Source organism: Lepidochelys kempii, chromosome 10 (genome assembly GCF_965140285.1).
Source record: "Lepidochelys kempii isolate rLepKem1 chromosome 10, rLepKem1.hap1, whole genome shotgun sequence".
Lineage (NCBI taxonomy): Eukaryota > Metazoa > Chordata > Testudines > Cheloniidae > Lepidochelys > Lepidochelys kempii.
The window spans coordinates 51,147,850-51,171,010 of NC_136389.1; the positions used below are offsets into that span (position 1 = coordinate 51,147,850).

At 43.0% G+C, this 23,161-nt stretch overlaps 1 protein-coding gene across 2 annotated transcripts; it reads right to left on the reverse strand.

Annotated features, from left to right (window-relative positions):
- Positions 1–32: 32 nt before the first annotated feature.
- On the reverse strand, positions 33–13,858 carry DNAJA4 (DnaJ heat shock protein family (Hsp40) member A4). Of its 2 annotated transcripts, XM_073303547.2 has the most exons (8): positions 13,745–13,858; positions 13,321–13,458; positions 7,788–7,968; positions 6,743–6,847; positions 5,787–6,014; positions 5,382–5,612; positions 4,580–4,680; positions 33–4,494 (listed from the first exon to the last, which is right to left on the reverse strand). In XM_073303547.2, exons 2-8 carry the CDS (start codon positions 13,450–13,452, stop codon positions 4,279–4,281), a joined length of 1,194 nt encoding a protein of 397 aa, XP_073159648.1. In that variant the 5' UTR covers positions 13,453–13,458; positions 13,745–13,858; the 3' UTR covers positions 33–4,278. The 2 variants fall into 2 exon arrangements, with proteins under 2 accessions (XP_073159648.1, XP_073159649.1); XM_073303548.2 differs by having other exon boundaries at positions 13,321–13,858.
- Between the last annotated feature and the right edge of the window lie 9,303 nt (positions 13,859–23,161).

The following is a 23,161-nucleotide window of genomic DNA, read 5'->3' on the forward strand; positions in this document are numbered from 1 at the left end:
CTATTGACACAATAGAAAAATCAAAATATACATAAGGTTTATATGTATCTTTATCACTTTACATTTGGCATGAAAGAACTCTACATTTTAAAATAGAAGTTACTATTGTAGTTGCATATAACTAAACTACTGCTTTCTCTTAAGCAGTCTCAGGTACATATTTCCAAATACATACTGTTCCAAGGTGAAGTAACTGCTTACTTAAGCTACCTCCATATTTTTCTCTCCAGAACTATATAAATAGATTTGAATCTGAAATTGTTGACTGGCTCTGGCTGAGACTTAATTTAAGAAACATTACTGGCTCTTAAACCATGTATATGTGTCAGATATGGCAGCCAGCATGCTGGTTGCTAAACAGTTGTCCTGGTGATGTGGGACAGGGTCATTTAAGTTGAACATATTCTAGCACCTGTGCTCAAGGCACATGGTTCACTAGTCATGATGTATCAACTTTAAATTAAAAACAACCACCCCAAACTTAAATTTATATTCTCTTTTTACTGGAAGTGTATTAGCTGTAAAAGTTATAACCCATTTCCTAGTCCTGTCTCCTGACTGTGAACTGATTCTTGAGGGGGGGTGGAATTCAATGTGACACATGGAAAAACATTTCCTCAGTGTTCCAGTTAAAATTCAACTTTTTTTTTTTTTTAAACCCATAAAACCAAACTGTAGAGGAGAAGTTTCCTTTCATGTCAGTGCTTAGATGACCTGTTTCTGGGAGCTCTTGTAATACAGTCTCATTGTAGGGCATATAGTAGGTAAGCTATTGATGCAGAACCTCTGGATTGTTTCAGCTTCAAATTTCCCTCCTGCAGTAGGTTTTACTAGAGTTTTTTTTTCAATTCTATCTCAATGCAGAACAGTTATATACAAAGTAAACCATTAATTTCTTGCATTCTAAGGTTGATGCTACCATTTGCTACTTCTATAAAATACAGGCTTAATTTCACATTTTCCTCTATCATATGTCCTCCAGACAAGAAGTATGTATGGTCATATCCTCTGTGTTAACTACCAGCTTGAGGAAATAATAAACATTTAAAGGTGAGATACTCTAACAGTTCCCAGCACTATGTAAGACACATTTTAAGGGTCCCTGTTTCCCATTAAGTTTTTATCGACACTAATGCTGTGAGTGGCAAAATCTTAATAAAATAACTTCCATAATTTGTGTTCTACAAATGTTACTCTTCCTCCCCACTCCATGTAAAAACCCTCTTCCTAGCTCTAGTGCAGGATTAGGTATAGGTTTTTAAGTTTAACATCTATTCTGCATAGTCTAATAAGTAGCAGCCTATGCCTGTACCGTGAACTGCAAGCAGGCTATCCCAAATGTGTAAGACAGCTACCTAATTATAAAATGGGCCAAAAGTAAAAGTTATACTATGCTTCATGTAGTGGTAGACAGGTATTTACAAGCGAAGTATGACACTCTGTGGTCAGTGGTAATGTTCAAAGGGGACTTTTTTTCCTCTTCCTACTGCAGGGGTGGGCAAACATTTTGGCTAGAGGGCCGCATCTGGGAATAGAAATTGTATGGTGGCCATGATCACAAAATTGGGGTTGTGGTGCAGGAGGGGGTATGGGCTCTGGCATGGGGCCAGAAATGAGTTCAGAGTGCAGGAGGGGCCTCTGGCGTGGGACAGGAGGCTTTGGGCTGGGATTGTGGGGTTCAGAGGGTGGGAGGGGGATCAGGGCAGGGGTTGGGGGCATGGGGAGAGGCTCAGGTGTGCCGCCTCTAGGCAGCACTTACCTCAAGCAGCTCCCGGAAGCAGGTCCCTTCTCTGGCTCCAACATGGAAGCATGGCCGAGTGACTCGACATACTGCCCTATCCACAGGCACGGCCTCTGCAGCTCCCATTGGAGCGTCAGAGGGATCCATTGGAGCATGTAGGAGCTGAAGCGGGGCCATGCTGTGGCTTCTAGGAGCCACATAGAGTGGCCCCCGACCCTGCTGCTCAGCTGGAGTGCTGGAGCCAGGCAAGCATGAGACCCTGCTCCCCAGCTGGAGCTTATGGGCTGGCTTAAAACGGCTGGTGGGCCAGAGCTAGCCTATGGGCTATAGTTTGCCCACCCCATCCCACTGCAAGCAAGAGCTGAAGGTTCAAGTCTTTATTCTGCAGGTTGAAGTCATATGTAAGATCAGCTCTTTTCTTGTCTGAAGCTAGGAATTCCTTTAGTGGAAAAAGCAGGTAAATAGAACTGATATAGGGGGTTATGTTACAGAAACTAAATCAAATGGTGTACAAGGGTGTTGCCTTTTATACCATGTGGGCATATGGCCATATGTTTTTATGTGAACAGCAGCTATATGCTGATCCCTAGTGCCATCTCAGATCTTGCTGATTCTCTATACAAATACCCTTGGATAGAGATGTATACTGCTATAAACACAATAAGTCCTATCAGCTGCATAAATAAAAACAGCTAGCTACTTTGAACTTAAGCATGACTGGTGTCATTCTGTGTTTGTAAAATTATGTATGAGGCCCTGCACATTGCTGTTACAGTTACTACAGCACATCAATGAGAATTTGAAAAGCTCAGCTACAGGAAGCACCCATTTTTCCATTCAGCAGTAGTACATAAATCCTACACTGATTTAGACAGTGGAGCTATCTCATGTGACTAAACTGCTAATACAGACCATCTCGACTACTTCTAGAAATATAATTGACAAGTGCTGATAGCCCCTGTGCATTTCATCTGAATACAGGCTGGAGATTTTAGAACCAATGGATTCTGAATAGGGACTTGTTTGATATAATCCCCCTTCAGAAAACTTATGACTTTACTGTAGGCTGCTGTAATCTGAAACAGTCCTAGCTTTGAGAGAGTAAATGAGCTAAGAAAGGACCTAAAACATAGGATAGGGAAACCTCTGCTACCTGAAGCTGGAACAGTAACACTAATGTTTTACAGGATTATTATTTTAACTTGGTGCTGGAATAAAATCTAAAGAGATCACTGTCAGACAAGCCCCTGTAGTTACTCTACAGCCTAAAGTACAAATAGAACAGATCTTAAGGTGGAAGAGTACATTTGACAGTATGGGGAGAGGAAAAAAATATAGGTCCTATTAAAAATACAGGACATAAGTTCCCTTGGCCTGCTAGTGTAAGTGGCAGGTAAACCTAACTTCTCCACTCCTTCTAAAGGTACTGTGAATTACAGAGAGGAATGGGGGAAGTCTCAGGGCCTCTATGCACTGTTTGAGGCAGGGTCATGTACTTGGTTTGTGGAAAAGAAAAAGCTGAGTTCTGGCTATAATGGCCCCTCTAGGTACTTATTCTGGTGGAAGTGCTCTTTTTCCAGTTTAGCTTATCATTTTGGCAAGTGTTTCAGCTAAACTGACATTACTTACCCGATTAAGTGTATTCATCACAAGGAATTATAGTTGTAAAAAGCTTTTCCTAGTAGACTAACTTATAGACATACCATGCCTTATCCTATTTGAGTTTTTGCTACTTAGCCATACTTATGCTAGGTGGTAAGACAGGCAAACAAAGCTGGTGCTCAAGTAAATGATTAATGAAAAGCTTGTTTTGTGTAGCAGTATGTTTGCCTAGAATCCATTATACTTCTGGACATTGTTGAGGAGGTAAAAACATAGTATTACTATACTAAACAGTCTAAAGGCTTGTTTAAACTAAACCTTAAAGCCCTAGCCTGAACTGCCTAGCAACAGAGGAATAAACTTTGAAAAGTTAACATGGAGACACTAAAGCAAGTTCGTTCTGAGATTGGCTACTGGACATAACACAGCCTCAGCTCAACATTTAGTTCTGGGCTGGCATACAGAACAAAGATTTATAGACTTATAACAGGCTTAATGATGAAAGGAGCATAAGACTCTACTTTTCAGACAGACTTCTGCTTGGTCCTAAGATGTTTTTATTGTAGGAAACAAGCTAACTTTACCATATGAAAAATATTTACATAAGACACACTAAGCTGGTATTGCAAGAGTCTTACATAAAATAGTAAAAATCTGCTTCCTGAGCGGTACTTCACTAAAGCTGTGGACCTTTATAGCAACTAAAAGATATGCACAGTCCATTTTCTCAGCTGCATAACTAGGAAATGTTAAGTTACATATAAAGACTATGAATACTTAAATATGAATTGGTTACAAACATATGGGCAACACAGCAACTCAATTTGCTGAAGACAAAAAAAAAAAAAAAAAAAAAAGAGGTAGTGGCTATTGAAGCCATGCAGTTTTCATTGTGAAAATTAACATTCCAGATGACTCATCCATTCAATTTCATTTTAAGACGTCTGGCATTGCACTCCTGTTCTGGGACCTTCTTCATCTTCTTCATATACTTCTCTACTATTACGGCAAGTTTGCTCTCTTGGATCAAACTCTGTAAGTTCAACCTGATCCATGTCCTCTGTAATCATTACTTCTTCTCGTGGAGGAAGCAAAGCTTCCAATATAGGCAGTTTCTCCATGGGAAGCCACTGATGCTCTGGAAACATGACCTACAAATAAAAAATGTTTTCCCTGTAAGTAATTCCTTGCCTTACATTTCCATTAAACATGAAGGTGAATAAGCAGTGAACTTACCATAAACTGTATAATTAAATAGCCTTTGTCCAGTGGAGACTTGTAGATAGGCATCCCTTCATTAAGGATACATTTTAGAGCACCATGCTTTATCACTTCACCTGCCCACAAAGAGGGATCTGGAATCAGTATACATTTTGGTATCTTTACATTTGGGTTTACAGCCATAAAAGCAAAGCTTTGTAACAGGAAACATTCCTGGGTTTATGATTTTCTCTTCACCATTGCTGCGAAAGCCCATACAAACACAAGGGGATGCTGACTGTACACAAAGTGTAATGAGAAAAAAATGAAGTCTGTTCTCCAGTCTTAAAAGTAACCCTTAAAGAACAGTAGGTGAAAATCCAAGGGGGGGTAGAGGTGTGTGTGTGTGTGGGGGGGGGGGGTTAGTTGGTTTCTCTTTAAGGGATTTTCTTGCAGAAAGTGTTTCAGCTGTATATGGACTCAGTAGCTTCCTGGTTCTTCACTCCAATTTTTAACTTCATAGATGTTTGACTCCCATTTTAGTTTTAGCAAAATTATAAAGCAATCAAAACCAGGATCTTATACTGGAAAGTGTCAAGCAACCTCATCTACAGGCAGTGCTATCCACTCCACCTGTAATAAAGGAAGCCAACAAGTTGGAGTTGGAAATAGAACGGGAGCAGGAACTCTGACAGAACTAACTCAATCAGATCAGGGTTGACTAATTTCTAAAATCCCATTCCTGTAACAAATTCAGTGGAACCTTAAACAGTGAAGTTTGACTTTTGCCAACTAACAAGCAATTTCTAAAAGAACAAGTAAAATTCTGAAAGCCTACCTGGTCTAGAAGTTATAAAAAGGACTCTATTATCCAGTGTTTCAATAGTCCTTTTGAAGCCACATAAAGACTCAGAGAGGTGAATTTTCATTTTCATAATTAAATCATGTCCTCGTCTCTGAAAGACACTATGATCCTTCTGATCCAGCACAATTATAACATCACCAGGTTCCAGGTCAGGTTCCTGATCACCTTCTCCATGAAATACCAACTTTTGCCCATCTTTCATACCTATAAAGGGTAATTTAAATTAATAGGTTTACTCTATACCGGTTTTGTTAGATACCAATACTGTAACATGTTTTAAGATCTCATTTTAACAAAACTAAATTTCTGGGACAAATCTGTACACTTCAAAGATTTACACTAAATTTGAGATTGAGCTACTATTTTAAGTATTCTTACCTTTATCAATGTGAACTTCTATGATCTTTTTCTCTCTGACAACTTTACATCCATTGCAATTGTCACATCTGTCCTTTGGGTTTATTCGTTCACCTTGGCCTTTGCATTCTGAGCACATAGTTTGAATTTGCTGTACCATACCAGGTCCAATCTGCTGAACAAGAACCTGCATTCCTCTTCCTTTGCACATGGGGCATTTTTCAATTGCTCCTTTCTTTCCACCATATCCTTGAGGTAGAAAGAAAATCTGAGGTCGACACCTTAGGGAAAGCTATTCCTTCATACCATTCTGCAATAAGACTGCTTGAACCCTAGTTCTTAGCATTAAGAGGGAAGTACACTTAGGATGTACTGCATGTGAAATCAGACACATTTGGTACATTCCCAGTTGCACACACTTGATTTCACCCTCCCTTCACATTTTAGCAATTTTCAGTGAATGATCAGCATATTTATCATGTCTTGGAAATGTAGCCATTTGGCATTCCAGCAGCATTCTAAAACAAAGCTGTCTGCTAGAATTTTACATAATTGTCTAGCGTCTTAACACTTGAAGATTTATGCTAGTCAACAAGGTCAGACAATTACGTAAGCATATGATGTTTAATGGACATATAAAAGAAGATTTTAAGAACATACATGGTTGGTTGTTTAATGTTGTAGAGAAGCGACCATCTTAACATCCTGTATTTGAATTTTATTATTGCTCCTTCGGGAACTAAAATCTAGGTTCTATTCACTAATATATGATAAGGCTACTGTTTTACTTGAAAGGAATGGCCTTATTTGTTGATAAGTACAGTGTAAAAAAGGTTTTCAGACCCTTTCATTGATGGCTAGGTGCCATGATAATGATGGGCTCTACAGAGATTCGTGTAGCCACTCAGTGCTTCTTTCCCTTTGTCTGTACCTTAAAAAGCTGAATTTTATATGATCCACATTACTGAAGTTCATACCTTTACACTTCTCACAGATTACATTCTTTTGTAGTGCCAACTTCCTTGTAACTCCATTATATAAGTCTTCAAGAGAGACACTCAATTGATGCACAACATTCTTGCCTTCAAGGAAAAGAGTTTAGAAAAATTAAAGGCCAATACAAACATTATTAATGGCAATTTCTTATTATAGGGTCTCTAAACAGACTACTTGTTAGTATATGTTTAGGCTAACTGAGGAATCTCAGTTTGTTACAAATTTTAAAAAGCCAAATTCAATCCTGGTGTAAGCAAATGCAACTCCTGACAGCTTCCATGGAGTTGCATCCACTTACATGAGAACTTAATTTGGCCATAAATTAGGCAGCCATTATTAACCTCATTTTGTAGATTAACTGAGACAGCAAGACATTATTGGGGCATTGTAAACATGCGATCATGTCAATTTAGAAGCACTTTAATGCTAGAGCTGCCTTCATATTCCCTCACCAGTTTGTGGCATAATTTTAAAAAGTTTCTCTCCCCTATTACTAAACCCATAAAAATGGGGGATAGGCAGACAGTAAAACGACCTATACAGAAAGTGCCATCAAAAGCACAGCAAGAATTCTTAGTTTTTAAATTTTGTTCCCCCTATCCCCTCCAATCTTTTGTTTGTAGTGTTAGATGTTACATGTAACGCTTTGAAGTGTTATTTTCAAGTTGATAGTACCCTTTTAAGCAATCTGTCCAAGGTGTATCAGCAAGTCAGTTGCAGACCTAGAAATAGGTCCTGACTCCCAGTCCTCTGTTCTGGCCACTAAATCGTCTCTCCTCTAGATTATCCATGACCCATTTAACATAATCTAGCCATGTCACTGATTTTTTTTTTTTAGTATCAGCTACATGATATAAAATTATTTCTATAATCAACAGATCAGCTCATACTATACATGACCTATGCCGTTGCTATTAACAATATCCAAACTAGAGGCATTTTAATAAAAATAGCAATACTGCAGCACAGGTGTCTTACGCACTGGTTCATAGTAAGTTTCTAGAACTTCTCTTTAGAGCTATGTACCTCTTCTCTCTCTATTCATTCGGCCTCCACCACCAAAGAACATGTCAAAGATGTCCATGGGTGAAGAGAAGTTGCTGCCACCCAAGCCTCCTTCTTTAATAGCCTGCTCCCCACCCTGGTCATAGATGTCCCTTTTCTTTGGGTCCGACAGAACTTCATAAGCCTGGGATATGAGCTTAAACTAAAAAAGAGAAAGAGAAAAGCTCTGAGCAACTATGACCAAGAGCAAGAATAACCTAGAAGTGAATCTCAAGAAAATTTGAACTGCAACAAGATTTTTCTGCAGTACTTGTAATCCTTTTGCGGCAGAAAGCACTGTCAACAGAAAGTTAGTTAAAATGTACAGATACCACCTGTGTTTTTGCAGTGTTTTCCCCAACACATATTAAGTGATTTCTATGCTGCACTAAGAGATGGTAAATACAAGTTACAACAAAGTCACATCAAGCCTTCTCAACTGTCTGCCACCAACAGCTATACATTCTGTTTGGGTGTTGTTTGCTTCCATTAGTTTTATTACAGAACACTGAAGTGCCATTGATAACTACTTCACTCACCACTGCAAGGATAGCAATGAAGGATTTTATATCCAGTTAAACCTGCAGGATTTAACTGTAATATTTTGGTCAAATTAGGTTTAACAAGCCTTTTATGACAAAAGGAAGAGGTACTTCACTGACATTAAGTGGTCAGAAAGTCAGTTTTATGTCTTGTCTAGAAGTGGACATATCCCTTGGTTTCAAGGGAAATTTTATTATATGAATCCAGATTTATAGTTCTCCTATTACTATGCAACAGGCTGAAGACAAAATGATGAACAACTGAACTTTTTTCTAGTGACCTGACTCATATGTCAGTTCTTTTGACTATTATTTTTATGATCTGTGTTCCTCATGATCTGCTGCTGTATATTGTTAGGGGGCTTATTCCTTCATCCGCTTACTTCCCTGGTCCTTCTCACATGAAGAGAGAGCAACAATACCCAAAGTCCAAAGGTGCAAACAATTCAATATTTATTGGGGTGAACTTCCAGCAAGCATGATTCCAGTTTCCTTCCTTAGTGCCCCCTTCCCAGCTCTGACACCACAGAGCCTTACACCTGTGTCCCTGTTCCCATTCCTGCCCTTAGCCAAACATGATTCCAATTTCCCCACCCCCATTCCCTGTTCCCATTTCCCCTTTTAGCAAAACATGAGTCCAATTCCCCCCCCCCCCTTCCTGATTGACTGCAGACTATATAGTAAAACTTGAGTTCTGCTTAGCTATACCTTAACCAATCATTTTCCTGAAATTTAACTAACCAATCCTAACATATTGTAACATGATTATGTAACCAATTATATCCCACCACCTTACACCCAGCAAAATTAATTATACAGCAGACAGAAACAATCACAGAACCAGACAGAGATTATACAGACAAACAATAGCAAAGTGGGAACTATAATGACAAAACAATACAGAAGTGAGGATTTCACATCCCAGCTATTGATAAGTGTGTTCTTGCCAGACAGGATGCTATCAAACTAAGTTTCCTTTTACATTTTCTAGGCACTTCCCTTTCTCTGGAGATGAGAGGCACTATCAGGACAGGACTGTATTCCTAACAGCCCAATAGCACCTTATTTCAATGTGACTAGTTTGGAATGTGAGGTGGTGACCGGTTGCTTCCCAGCTTATGGCTGCTTCTGTTGCTTAGCCAAAGGCCTTAGCCTAAGAACAGGGCCTCAGACTGTCACAGTAAGAGATCGACCTTACACTGGCAGATAGTGATTTTGATTCTTTCTTTTATACCTCTAACCAGCCAAGTGATAAGAATACACCTAAATTCTTAGAGTATAGGCCTTTACAGACAGGCCTGACTATCTATATCCTAACACGTCACCTGCAGTTCTTTTCCCCTGACCAAGACTCCACTGTAAGGCAGTTAGAGTTCCTAAGTAAAGAGGCTAATCTTGCATTCTTTTTGACACAAGGTTATTTTCTTAGAGAAAAGACTGTCTACACTGTTTCTGAAAGGGTTTTTAATACCTATGGAGCCAGAGGTCTTAGATTACAACGGTACGTGCATTAATAAAATGGCAAAATTCCAAAAATGGAAGACACAGCAGACCACATTACAGTAATTACATGCTAGACCCTGCTACTTCAATTTTTGTTCTGCACACTGCTCTTTAAGACTAGAGATACTGATTTCACTTATGCCCTTTGTTAAAGCAATTTCCAGAAGCTTCACTAAATTCATAAACCTACCACTCAGAGTACAGCTAGTTTTCTGAGCATGTAACTACACTGCTCTTGTCATCTCATCAAATGATGTTTGAGAAAGGCGCTTTCCTTCTGACCATCCACAAAAAAAATTCTACTGTAGTTAATTCCACATAGAGAGCTGACATGGTTCCCTCTGGACAATTAAGTCACACATCTCCATTGTCTTTTTTTGCTGTTGCCATCACAAGCACAGCTCCAACAATTGTAACAGTAGTGTAGTACAGCAATACTGGTAGCAGTGCTTTACTTATCATGCCATTTAGCACTGCATGACAGTGATTAAAGTGCTCATAGCCGTCATTTGAGTCTTGTTTACAGCAGAACTAACACTGATGAACTGAATTTCTTAGCAACAGGATAGCACCAAAAAGTCCCATAAATCAGAAGAGACTGTAGGAACAAAAATGGTGTCAATCTACTTCTTCCACAAGCTTGTGACAGCTGAGCTAGCAATCCTCCCTCCCCCTTAAAGTTTATGAAAGCATATGAGATTATATGCTCCAAAGACATGAGCAAAAAAGTTAAGTCTCAAAAGGGTCTGGAAAATGCATTATGCTTAATTGGAAATACTCTTTACCGCAATAAGAACACTACATTCATTCGTTCAATATAGAACAGATATAACAGAAGAGAACCAGAACTAAATAATCCTTTACTCTGCATTTGTCAGGGTGGATAAAAATCAATGATTCAATTAAAAAAAATCAGATTTTTTAACTTAAATCTGATTTTTTTTGATAAAATTCTTTTTGAGGAAAAAACCTATCTAAAGATAGTTCTAATTAAGATACATTATAGCTCAAAAATATTTCATCATGGACTAGGATTATAAATACTAATTCTATAGTATGAGAGAATATATTCATGTAATGTTTAAGAAAAGTTTTGTAAATGAGTTCCAATAGTTTATGGATTAGGGACCCAATTTTACAGAGTTCCAGGGGCTTCTGTATAGATTATTTAGGTTAATCTTTCTATCTACCCAATGGGACTCAGTGCTCAGTGTAGAAGATACTATCAGAGATGCTTAGTTTTGCAGTTCTCAAAATGTGGATTGGTATCTCCAGAGATAACATGCTTGTTAACAGCAAATATGTTTTAAAATAAGTAAATAATAGATAACAGTGAGAAATAACAGACCTCAACCCCATTGTCCCTCTGAAAATTTGTGTACAGAGATTTAATCCCTAACCTCTCTCTAAAAGTGCAAAGTTTCAAAAAGTTCAATGACTAGAAGATTGCTGGGAGCGGAATAGATCTGGACAAGGAGAAGTCTGGAGATAAATGTGAGAAAGGAGGGACAGGCAGTAGAAACAAAAGTGAAACTGTTTGAGCAGCATATTCCAGAAGTCTTGAGGTCTTTCTGAGTGTAGCCTTCATTGATTTGAGATCTACCCTACCATTCTCTCACTAGAAAGGAAAACCTGTAATGGCAGCAGGCTGTAAAAGAGACCCAGTTTGGGAATAAGAACCATTCAAGAAATATATGTTTTCTGATGATGTTTTAAAGAAAGTCACACCAGTGAACTGGTGGAAGTCACTTAAGCACTTGGATTCAGAGACTGTTGAAGTGATAATCTCACTTTTAACAGCAGTAGCTTCTTCTGCCGGTAGAAAGAATATTTTCTTCCTTTGGACTAATTCATTCCAAATTGAGAAATAGTTTGGGACCTGAAAAAGAAGGAAAGCTTGTTCTCCTTTTCCAGATTATGAACAAACAGGAAAATGAAGATGAAGGAGTTAGCTGCAGAAGACAATATTTTAAGTTTCTCCTGTTGACCTGGCTGACATATTCTATTTAATTTTTGGGGTTTTTTTAGAATTTCATTTAACTATTTTAGTTAACAGTTTTAACAAAAACAAACCTGATTTTTAAAAACTTGAATATTTAACTAAATTCAAAAATTCATATGCTTGTTTTGTTAAAATATTATGTTTGCTGTTGAAGAAAAAAATCCAGAATACATAACATTATTGTTTTAGTTAAATAAAACAACTTAAATGTCTGTCTGGTGATGTTCTCCTCCTAATACAGCATGGCAAGAAAATCCTCCAAATGTTAATGTAATTAACCTGTTGAATTGGAATGGAGATAGCTATGTATGAAGTCACTGGGAGGTGAACTACTTCAATTAGCTTTGGTAAATGAAATAATCAAACAACCATTCATTTTTTGATATAGTTGTAAACTAATCTGAAAAGTTTTCAAAAGAAATCACTTTAAAAATGTATAATGTGTACTTTCTAAAAATGAAACCTGCATCTACCTCCAAGTTGTGAAGAATATGTATTAAGGTTGTAACAACCAACAAGAATGCACATTTATGTAGAAATCCATGATTAAATCGAGTCTTCCTGATCAGTGATTTAAATCAATTCCATTTAAACCAAATCTACCCTGGCACTTGTAGAAAGCATCTGCTATTTAGGAGACCAATGGTCACTCATCTGCACATGACTAAATATAACTAACTTGCTTTTCATGGACCAATCAACAATCCTGATACCCAAGTGCTCCTAATTGCTCTTCTTTTGATACCATAGACATCAAGATACTGGGCAGTTGAGCCCCGTTTAAAATGTAAGTGGCATTATTCATGGAACTCAAGGCAAAGTCCTAGACACAGCCAAGTAAGTGGTCCTGTGGAAAGATCTTAGTGTAGAAATGCAGAACCAGGTTAAAAAGCTAGTTTTCATGTGAGCCACAACCGTTTTGCTCATCCTAGAAGCTTGCCGAAAGCAGCACTTGTTATATGTCGAAACTGAAGCATGGTTTTCAAACGAGCTTTTAATTACGACTGGCTTTTCTGAACACAGCGTCGGAGGCCGTCCTCATGCGGCAAAGCCTCACCAGCTGGAACACCAGCAGCCAAGCAAGTCCCTTTGCAGCCGGCTGGCGATCGGAAGGCGCTAACGTGAGCGGTCCGGCCCCGGCCCGGCCGGCTGCTAGGGCAGAAGGGACAGCACCCGCCAACACCAAGGCTCTGGCGCGCCAGGGGAAAGCAACCCCGCGCCGCACGGCAGGTGCTTTTTACACACCGCCCCCTCCCCCCGGGCTAAGCAGCGTCTCTCTTGCCGGGCCCTAGCATGATCAGGGAGACTTTACACCCCGCCTCCGGCTCTGCGAGACCCGGGGAGCCCCTGGGCAGGGGGGCCGAAGGGTTCATGGCTGCGGCAGGCCCCACCCCCCACAGGCGGTTGAACCGTAGTGCCGCCAGCCCGCGCGGTGCCCGCCGAGAGCCGGGCGCGCTCCATCACGTACCCGCTCGCCCTCGCTGGGGTTCTTGTCGGGGTGATACTTCAGCGCCAGCTTGCGGTAGGCGCGCTTGATCTCGTCCGAGGAGGCGCTGGGCTTCACCTGCAGGATGTCGTAGTATCCCGTTTCCTTCACCATGGCGCCCTGGGCGGGAGAGCGACACCAGCGTTAGGGGGCTGCGGGCCGGGGACCAGCGCTCCGTGACACGGCGCTGCCTCGCCCGGCCAGCGACCAGCCCCCACCCCGACCGGGGGCCCGCACGGCGCTGCCCGGCCCCGGCTGGGGACTGCCGGGCAGCTGGTGCCTAGGGCATAGGACGCCGGCCGGGAGGCGATCGGCTCCCTCAGGTCAGGCACCGGCTGATCCTTCCAGCCCCCAGCAGACATAGGGGCATCCCTGACCCGGCGCCGCTGGGACCGGCCGCTCTTACCGCTATGGCACTCACGAGCCCCCGCACGCAACTGATTTAGTACTAGTTCGTAGCGCAGCGCCCGGCCAGCTCCGCAGCTTTTATAGCGGCAGCGCCGAACCTTCTGGAATGACGCCACCCTATGTCACAGTTCTGGAACGGTCTAGAATGCCTGCGTGTGACGTCACCGCCCAGCCCTTGTAGGAGGAGGAGCCGGGGCGGGACGCGCTTTGCAGCAGCCGCCTGCTGTTACTAGGCAACCGCTGCTGCTACCGGCGCTCACGGTACTGAAAGGGGCTTAGCTGTGCCCCCCCTCCCCCCATACACCGCACATTCAACGCCCTTCCCCGGAGAAACACTGTACACGGCCACTTCCGCTCCTCCCAGCCCAGACTGACCACGCCAGACACTCCGGTACTCAAAAAGAAAAGGAGGACTTGTGGCACCTTAGAGACTAACCAATTTATTTGAGCATGAGCTTTCGTGAGCTACAGCTCACTTACACACAGTCCCAGCACACCCCGAGAAACCCGCAGCAAAGCCACTTCCAGTGTTTTCCTCCCCACAAGACAGCACAGGCCTCCCCTCCACCTGAGACTTCCCCACCCACCTCCTCCTTCCACCTGCCCCAGGCTGCCTTCCCCTCCCAGATAATATGCTCCTGTCACACCCCCCACACACCGTCATGCCCTGCTGCTCTACACACACACACTAGGGGGACCAGAGAGCAAGTGTGAAAAATCAGGACGGGGGGCCGGGGGTAATAGGTGCCTATATAAGATAAAGCCCCAAATATCGGGACTATCCCTATAAAATTGGGACATCTGGTCACCCTAACACACACACTGTCACACCCCATACAGGACACACACCCCTACCTACCTACCTCTTTGCTTCAGTCTTCACGGCTGAGGACGTTAGGGAGATTCCCAAACCAGAGCTGTCCATTGTAGGTGACAAATCTGAGGAATTGTCACAGACTGAAGTGTCATTAGAGGAGGTATTGGAATTAATTGATAAATTTAACAGTAACAAGCCACCGGGACCAGATGGCATTCACCCAAGAGTTCTGAAAGAACTCAAATGTGAAATTGCGGAACTATTAACTGTAGTTTGTAACCTGTCCTTTAAATCAGCTTCTGTACCCAATGACTGGAAGATAACTAATGTAATGCCAATATTTAAAAAGGGCTCTAGAGGTGATCCCGGCAATTACAGACCGATAAGTCCAACGTCAGTACCGGGCAAATTAGTTGAAACAATAGTAAAGGATAAAATGGTCAGACACATAGAAGAACATAAATTGTTGGGCAGAAGTCAACATGGTTTCTGTAAAGGGAAATCTATTAGAGTTCTTTGAAGGGGTCAACAAACATGTGGACAAGGGGGATTCAGTGGACATAGTATACGTAGATTTCCAGAAAGCCTTTGACAAGTTCCCAAACCAAAGGCTCTTACGTAAATTAAGTTGTCATGGGATAAGAGGGAAGATCCTTTCATGGATTGAGAACTGGTTAAAAGACAGAGAACAAAGTGTAGGAATAAATAGTAAATTTTCAGAATGGAGAGGGGTAACTAGTGGTGTTCCCCAAGGGTCAGTCCTAGGACCAATCCTATTCAATTTATTCATACATAATCTGGAGAAAGGGGTAAACAGTGAGGTGGCAAAGTTTGCAGACAATACTAAACTGCTCAAGATAGTTAAGACCAAAGCAGACTGTGAAGAACTTAAAAAGATTTCACAAAACTAAATGATTGGGCAACAAAATGGCAAATGAAATGTAATGTGGATAAATGTAAAGTAATGCACATTGGAAAAAAATAACCCCAGCTATACATACAATATGATGGGGGCTAATTTAGCCACAACTAATCAGGAAAGAGATCTTGGAGTCATCATGGATAGTTCTCTGAAGACATTCACACAGTGTGCAGTGACAGTCAAAAAAGCAAACAGGATGTTAGGAATCATTTAAAAAGGGATAGAGAATAAGATAGAGAATATCTTATTGCCCTTATATAAATCTATGGTACACCCACATCTTTAATACTACATACAGATGTGGTCTCCTTATCTCAAAAAAGATATACTGACATTAGAAAAGGTTCAGAGAAGGGCAACTAAAATGATTAGGGGTTTGGAGCGGGTCCCCTATGAGGAGAGATTAAAGAGGCTAGGACTTTTCAGCTTGGAAAAGAGGAGACTAAGGGGGCCTATGATAGAGGTCTATAAAATCACGAGTGGGGTGGACAAAGTGAATAAGGAAAAGTTATTTTCTTGTTCCCATAATATAAGAACTAGGAGCCACCAAATGAAATTAATGGGCAGCAGGTTTAAAACAAATAAAAGGAAGTTCTTTTTCACTCAGCGCACAGTCAACCTGTGGAACTCCTTGCCTGAGGAGGTTGTGAAGGCTAGGACTATAACAGGGTTTAAAAGAGAACTAGATAAATTCATGGGGTTAAATCCATTAATGGCTATTAGCCAGGATGAGTAAGGAATGGTGTCCCTAGCCTCTGTCAAAGGGTGGAGATGGACGGCAGGAAAGAGATCAATTGATCATTATCTGTTAGGTTCACTCCCTCTGGGGCACTTGGCATTGGCCAGTGTCGGTAGACACTGGATACTGGGCTGGATGGACCTTTGGTCTGACCCAGTATGGCCGTTCTTATGTACCTCCAGGAAGCACTCCGCATTGGAGGCAACCCTTACCTGAGATATCCCTTTCTCTTCACATCAGAAGAAACACAACTCCTGACTCTTTCTGACAAACCCATGCCCAGTACGCTCCAAATTTCCTTCCCTGAGACACCCCAGGTTGCCCTCTCACCAGAAAAAAAAAATCCTCCAGCATCACAATGCCCTCTGTCTCACCACAATGTACTCCTGCTAATCCCTCAGACCACAACACAACCCCAATGCCACCCTACCCGAGACACACACTGCCGTTCCTCCAACATCCTTCCTCACCCACACATAACTCCCCACTGAGACACCTTTAGGTCACCCTCCTTCCCAAAGACATACCTGTCATTTCCCCCTCCAAAGCCTCCTTGACCTCAATGCAAAACACAACCCCCGCTGCTTCCCCATGAACCACTTCACACCTTTTTCTGAGACAACCCCTGGGGTGCTCCCCGAAACACACTCAACACTGCCTTTTTCATGATTTATCCACATCATTGAGGTACTCCTCTGCATTCCTCACAGTGCCCCCTGTGGCTTCTTCCCTGCCCTCCCATGTCACCTACCCCCTCAGGTCATTATACCACTGCCCTGACACTGACCTCTCATACTGCCAGGAGTCGATCTCCCACCTGCCACATCAATACCCCACTTCTGTCACTATCCCACTTCCACCAACTGCATTGTCCATCCACCTCTAACCTCGCCATCTCAACTGTGCCCACGACATCACCTTCTCCCCTCTGACATCACTCTCAATTCCACCGCTCTTCTGTGCCTCAGTTTTGTGATCTGTTTTGTGACTGGCTTTCTTCTGGCATCCACCCCTAAAAACAGGGTCACACGCTTCTCACGTGTAAATCCAAACACTGAATGTTGAGCTGCACTATTTATAGGTTAGTAGCAGCAGAAGGAACTGTGAAGAGGAGGAACTACTTCTAATTCCAAAGTTCCACCATTCAACAGTGAACTGTTCCTAGAGCAGTAATGGATGGAAAAAGAGGAGGTGAGCATGCAAAAAGGAGAGATGGGTGGGGGTGGGAGGGAGCTACCCCTTAAAAACATAATTAAAAAAAAAAGATACAGTGCACAAGACAGAGTTTTGATCCAGGAACAAAATAATCAACATAAAGATGAAGTTAATGGTTTCACAAAGCACATGGAATGTCTAGTAAAAAAATTCTCCTGATAATAATTCCCAATATATAAGGTGCAGGATTGTCTGGGCTGCGACTCTTCCTGCTGAAACACCCTCCTCCACCTCCTACTCTGATCAACCTCTAGTTTGCCCTGAAATGTCCCTTGTGCCAGGGACTTCTTTGGGAGTGTCACAAAGCTGTTTGGGGTTATTCTGAACCAGGGAGTATTCACTGGTGGGGCCATGCAGCATCAGGGAATCAGCAAATCAGGTTCTTATGCCAAATTCTGCTCTCTGTTACACTGTTGTAAATTCAGAGGGCCTATACTGAAGTTGCTCGTGTAGAGCAGAATGTATAGTCATAAATGAATGTACATTAAAATATTTGAAAAATCACAGTCTTACCCAACTCTTCAAAACTTCAGGATTGTGAGTTTTGTAGAAGGGATGTTTGTGGAAACAGCACTGTTCAAGAGAATACTCATAGAAATTTGTAAACCTGAGTTTTCACACCAAAAACCTGCTTCTATCAGTTATGCTCAACCAACCAGGAAACAGAAGAATACCACATGACCTGTGTATCCAATTGAAATTAACCAATACAGCTTGACTTTTGAATATCAAAAACTCACAACAAACTACTCATAAATGCTATACAGACTAAGCATTATTCATAGATATTACCTATGGTTTGGCCTGTATAGCATTGTAACCCCCCTTCCCACTTGGGCACTTCCTTGTAGGAGATGGCTATATATTTGATGCGGTAGTTGGCGCACCTGTCTGAGGATAAATTGTCTTGGAGTTAAGGCACAAAACTTGTAGTCAGTAGATCTGGGCCCTGTTTCTGATCCTTTGTACGCTTGGCCTGCTCTATGCAAACTTTTGGTGGCACTTGTTCAAATCCACCCCGCACTGTCTAGGCAGGAGTGGTTAAACAAAGAAATGTGTGTTTACCTCAATTTACATATAAATAGTAAACAGGCTCCTTGAGACAATCGGGAGACAAGGCAAATCAGCATTTCAGCATACACAGAGGAGAAGAAAGAGCATGGAGCCATCTTCACCACCTTCTTTACCGTTTGAATAAACTTAGGCCTTGTCTACACTGGTAAGTTTCTGTGCAGTAAAGCAGCTTTATGCGCTGTAACTCCTGAGGTGTACACACTGCCAAGCCACTTAGTGCGCAGAAACCGTGCAGTTGTAGCGCTTTAAAAACCCACTGTGGTTGATTACAGCGCTGTGATTGGTCTGTGGGAGGTGTCCTATAATGCCTGTTCTCACCTCTCTGGTCATCAGTTTGAACTCTACTGCCCTGCCCTCAGGTGACCAACCATCATCCCCACCCTGTAAATTCCTTTGGAAATTTGAAAGTCCCCTTCCTGTTTGCTTGGTGATACGTGCAGTGGTCTCAACGTATCTTTCCAGGTGGCCATGAATGCTCCACGCACCAGGCGATCCCCTGCTTGGAGCAATGCCGAGCTGCTGGACCTCATCAGCATTTGGGGAGAGGAGGCTGTCCAGTTCCAGCTGCGCTCCAGCTGTAGGAATTATGATACCGATGGAAAGATATCATGATGCATGACAGAAAGAGGCCATGACTGGGACACATTGCAATGTAGGTTCAAGTGAAGGAATCATAGAATATCAGGGTTGGAAGGGAACTCAGGAGGTCATCTAGTCCAACCTGCTGCTCAAAGCAGGACCAATCCCCAACTAACTCATCCCAGCCAGGGCTTTGTCAAGCCTGACCTTAAAAACCTCGAAAGAAGGAGATTCCACCACCTCCCTAGGTAACCCATTCCAGTGCTTCACCACCCTCCTAGTGAAAATTTTTTCCTAATATCCAACCTAAACCTCCCCCACTGCAACTTGAGACCATTACTCCTTGTTCTGTCATCTGCTACCACTGAGAACAGATCCACCCTCTTTGGAACCCCCTTTAAGGTAGATGAAAGCAGCTATCAGATACCCCCTCATTCTTCTCTTCTGCAGACTAAATAATCCCAGTTCCCTCAGCGTCTCCTCATAAATCATGTGCTCCAGCCCCCTAACCATTTTTGTTGCCCTCCGCTGGACTCTCTCCAATTTTTCCACATCCTTCTTGTAGTGTGGGGCCCAAAACTGAACACGGTACTCCAGATGAGGCCTCACCAATGCCAAATAGAGGGGAACAATCATGTCCCTCGCTCTGCTGGCAATGTTCCTGCTTATACAGCCCAAAAAGCCATTAGCATTCTTGGCAACAAGAGCATGCTGTTGACTCATATCCAGCTTCTCATCCACTGTAACCCCTAGATCCTTTTCTGAAGAACTGCTGCCTAGCAACTCAGTCCCTAGTCTGTAACAGTGCATGGGATTCTTCCGTCCTAAGTGCAGGACTCTGCACTTGTCCTTGTTGAACCTCATCAGATTTCTTTTGGCCCAATTCTTTAATTTGTCTAGGTCCCTCTGTATCCTATCCCTACCCTCCAGCATATCTACCACTCCTCCCAGTTTAGTGTCATCTGAAAACTTGCTGAGGGTTCAGTCCACGCCATCCTCCCGGTCATTAATGAAGATATTGAACAAAACCGGCCCCAGGACCGACCCCATGGGCACTCCACTTGATACCGGCTGCCAACTAGACATGGAACCATTGATCACTACCCATTGAGCCCGACAATCTAGCGAGCTTTCTGTCCACCTTATAGTCCATTCATCCAGCCCATACTTCTTTAATTTGCTGGCAAGAATACTGTGGGAGACCATATCAAAAGCTTTGCTAAAGTCAAGGAATAACACATCCACTGCTTTCCCCGCATACACAGAGCCAGTTATCTCGTCATAGAAGGCAATTAGGTTAGTCAGGCATGACTTGCCCTTGGTGAATCCATGCTGACTGTTCCTGATCACTTTCCTCTAAGTGCTTCAGAATTGATTCTTTGAGGACCTGCTCCATGATTTTTCCAGGGACTGAGGTGAGGCTGACTGGCCTGTAGTTCCCTGGATCCTCCTTCTTCTCTTTTTAAAAGATGGGCAGTACTTTAGCCTTTTTCCAGTCATCCAGGACCTCCCCCGATCGCCATGAGTTTTCAAAGATAATGGCCAATGGCTCTGCGATCACATCCACCAACTCCTTTAGAACCCTCAGATGCAGCGCATCCGGCCCCATGGACTTGTGCTCGTCCAGCTTTTCTAAATAGTCCTGAACCACTTCTTTCTCCACAGAGGGCTGGTCACCTCCTCCCCATGCTGTGCTGCCCAGTGCAGTAGTCTGGGAGCTGACCTTGTTCGTAAAGACAGAGACGAAAAAAGCATTGAGTACATTAGCTTTTTCCACATCCTCTGTCACTAAGTTGCCTCCCTCATTCAGTAAGGAGCTCACACTTTCCTTGACTTTCTTCTTGTTGCTAACGTACCTGAAGAAACCCTTCTTGTTACTCTTAACATCCCTTGCTAGCTGCAACTCTAAGTGTGATTTGGCCTTCCTGATTTCACTCCTGCATGTGTGAGCAATATTTTTATACTCCTCTCTGGTCATTTGTCCAACCTCCCCTTCTTGTAAGCTTCTTTTTTGTGTTTCCACTATCGGAGATTGACTAAGCGCAAACAGGAGAGGAGGCCCCTGGTAAGTGGATCTGATTTTGGGAATCGCTGAAGTGAGTTGTTGGGGGTAGGAAGGTTGCAGAAAACAGGCTTGTCTCCCACCGTATGCCTAGTCTGAGCAGCAGAACAGGCTGTTGATTGACTCCCTCACTTCACGGGAATCTCCCTCAGAGATCTCTAGGATACTCTCATGTAGATACTGGGCAATCTGTTGCCACATGTTCTTCAGCAGAACTGCTTTGTTTTTTTCCCCATTAGTGGTAACTTTCCCACACCACTGTGCTGGGCTCATTGCTGCACATAGGCGAGCCCCATAGGGGCCAGGGCGGAGGCCACAGGCTTGGAGAAGACCCTCCCTTGATTCCCTGCTCATCGTCAGCAGCGAGATATCTTCCATAATGATCACATCCTGTGAAAAGTATGGGGACAGGAATGATTATCAGGCCCCCACTACAGTGCTGGCTCTCCCCAAGAGCCACATGCCCAGTGTACAGCAGCAGGGTCCAGAAAGAGTGATTTACCTTGCTCCTGCGGCTACTCACCATTTTGGGGGTCTTGTGGCTCACGTGCGCTTGCCTGGAGTCAGCCAGTTAGTGACAGGTATATGAATACTGGCTGTGTTTTAAAGCACTGAATCAGTGTTGTCTGTGTTGCAAACAATACTGTTTCTGTAAAATGTTGCATTTAAACTTCACAGAGATTACTTTGGGAGCCCAGCCTCCCTCCCTCATACAATTATGCTAAATCCCCTTATTGCATCATGTGTACCAATCACCTCCTAGCATTACAAGCACTGCAATCCCGAGCATAGCAACAAATATTAGTGGCTTTCAGCTTCAAATTGCTGCCTCAAGGCATCCCTGATCCTTATGGCCCCGTACTGTGCCCCTCTAATAGCCCTGGTCTCTGGCTGTTGAAACTCAGCCTCTAGGCACTGAGCTTCTGCAGTCCAGCCCTGAGTGAAGCTTTCACCCTTCCCTTCACAAATATTGTGGAGCATACAGTACACAACTATAAGCATAGGAATATTGTCATTGGCCAGGTCCAGCTTCCCATACAGACATCGCCAGCTGGCTTTTAAATGGCCAAAAACACACTCAACAGTCATTCTGCACTTGCTCAGCCTGTTGTTGAATCGCTCCTTGCTGCTGTCAAGTTGCCCCGTGTATGGCTTCATAAGCCACAGCATTAAGGGGTAGGCGGGCTTAGGATCACACTGGGCATTTTGACTTCCTCTACAGTGATCTTCTGGTCTGGGAAGAAAGTCCCAGCTTGCAGATTCCTGAACAGGCCAGTGTTCCGAAAGATGCGTGTATCATGCACCTTTCAAGACCAGCCTGCATTAATGTCTGTGAAACGCCCACGGTGATCCACAAGCACCTGGAGAACCATTGATAAATATCCCTTGCAATTAATGTACTTGGTGGCTAGGTGGTCTGGTGCTAGAATAGGAATATGCATGCCATCTATCACTCCTCCACAGTTAGGGAAGCCCGTTTGTGCAAAACAATCCACAATGTCATGCACGTTGCCCAGAACCATAGTCTTTCGGAGCAGGATGGAATTAATGGCACTGCACACTTCCATCAACACAAGTCCAACGGTCGACTTTCCCACTCTGACCTGGTCAGCGACCGATCGGTAGTAGTCTGGAGTAGCCAGCTTCCACAGTGCAATTGTCACACGCTTTTCCAATGACAGGGCAGCTCTCATTCTCATGTCCTTGCACCGCAGGGCTGGGGTGAGCTTATCACACAGTCACATGAATGTGGGTTTCCTCATCCAAAAGTCCTGCAGCCTCTGCTCATCATCCCAGACGTGCATCACATGTGATCCCACCACTCAGTGCTTGTTTCCTGAGCCCAAAAGTAATGTTCCACTGTGGTCAGCACCTCCATGAATGCCAGAAGCAATCTTGTGTCAAAGCTACTTGTGTGGCAAGATCAATGTCGGACTCCTCTTGCCTTTGTAGTTTAAGAAATAACTCCACTGCCACTTGTGACGTGTTAGTCAGAGCGAGCAGCAT

What these genes read in the sequence shown, in the direction of transcription:
- DNAJA4 (XM_073303547.2), bottom strand. Translation starts at nt 13,452, where the DNA reads ATGGTGAAGGAAACGGGATACTACGACATCCTGCAGGTGAAGCCCAGC. An exon ending in AATGAATAGAGAGAGAAGAG is followed by an intron (nt 6,848 to 7,787) that starts GTACATAGCTCT and finishes TTTTCCTTGAAG; the next exon opens with GCAAGAATGTTGTGCATCAA. An exon ending in AGAAGTTCACATTGATAAAG is followed by an intron (nt 5,613 to 5,786) that starts GTAAGAATACTT and finishes TACCCTTTATAG; the next exon opens with GTATGAAAGATGGGCAAAAG.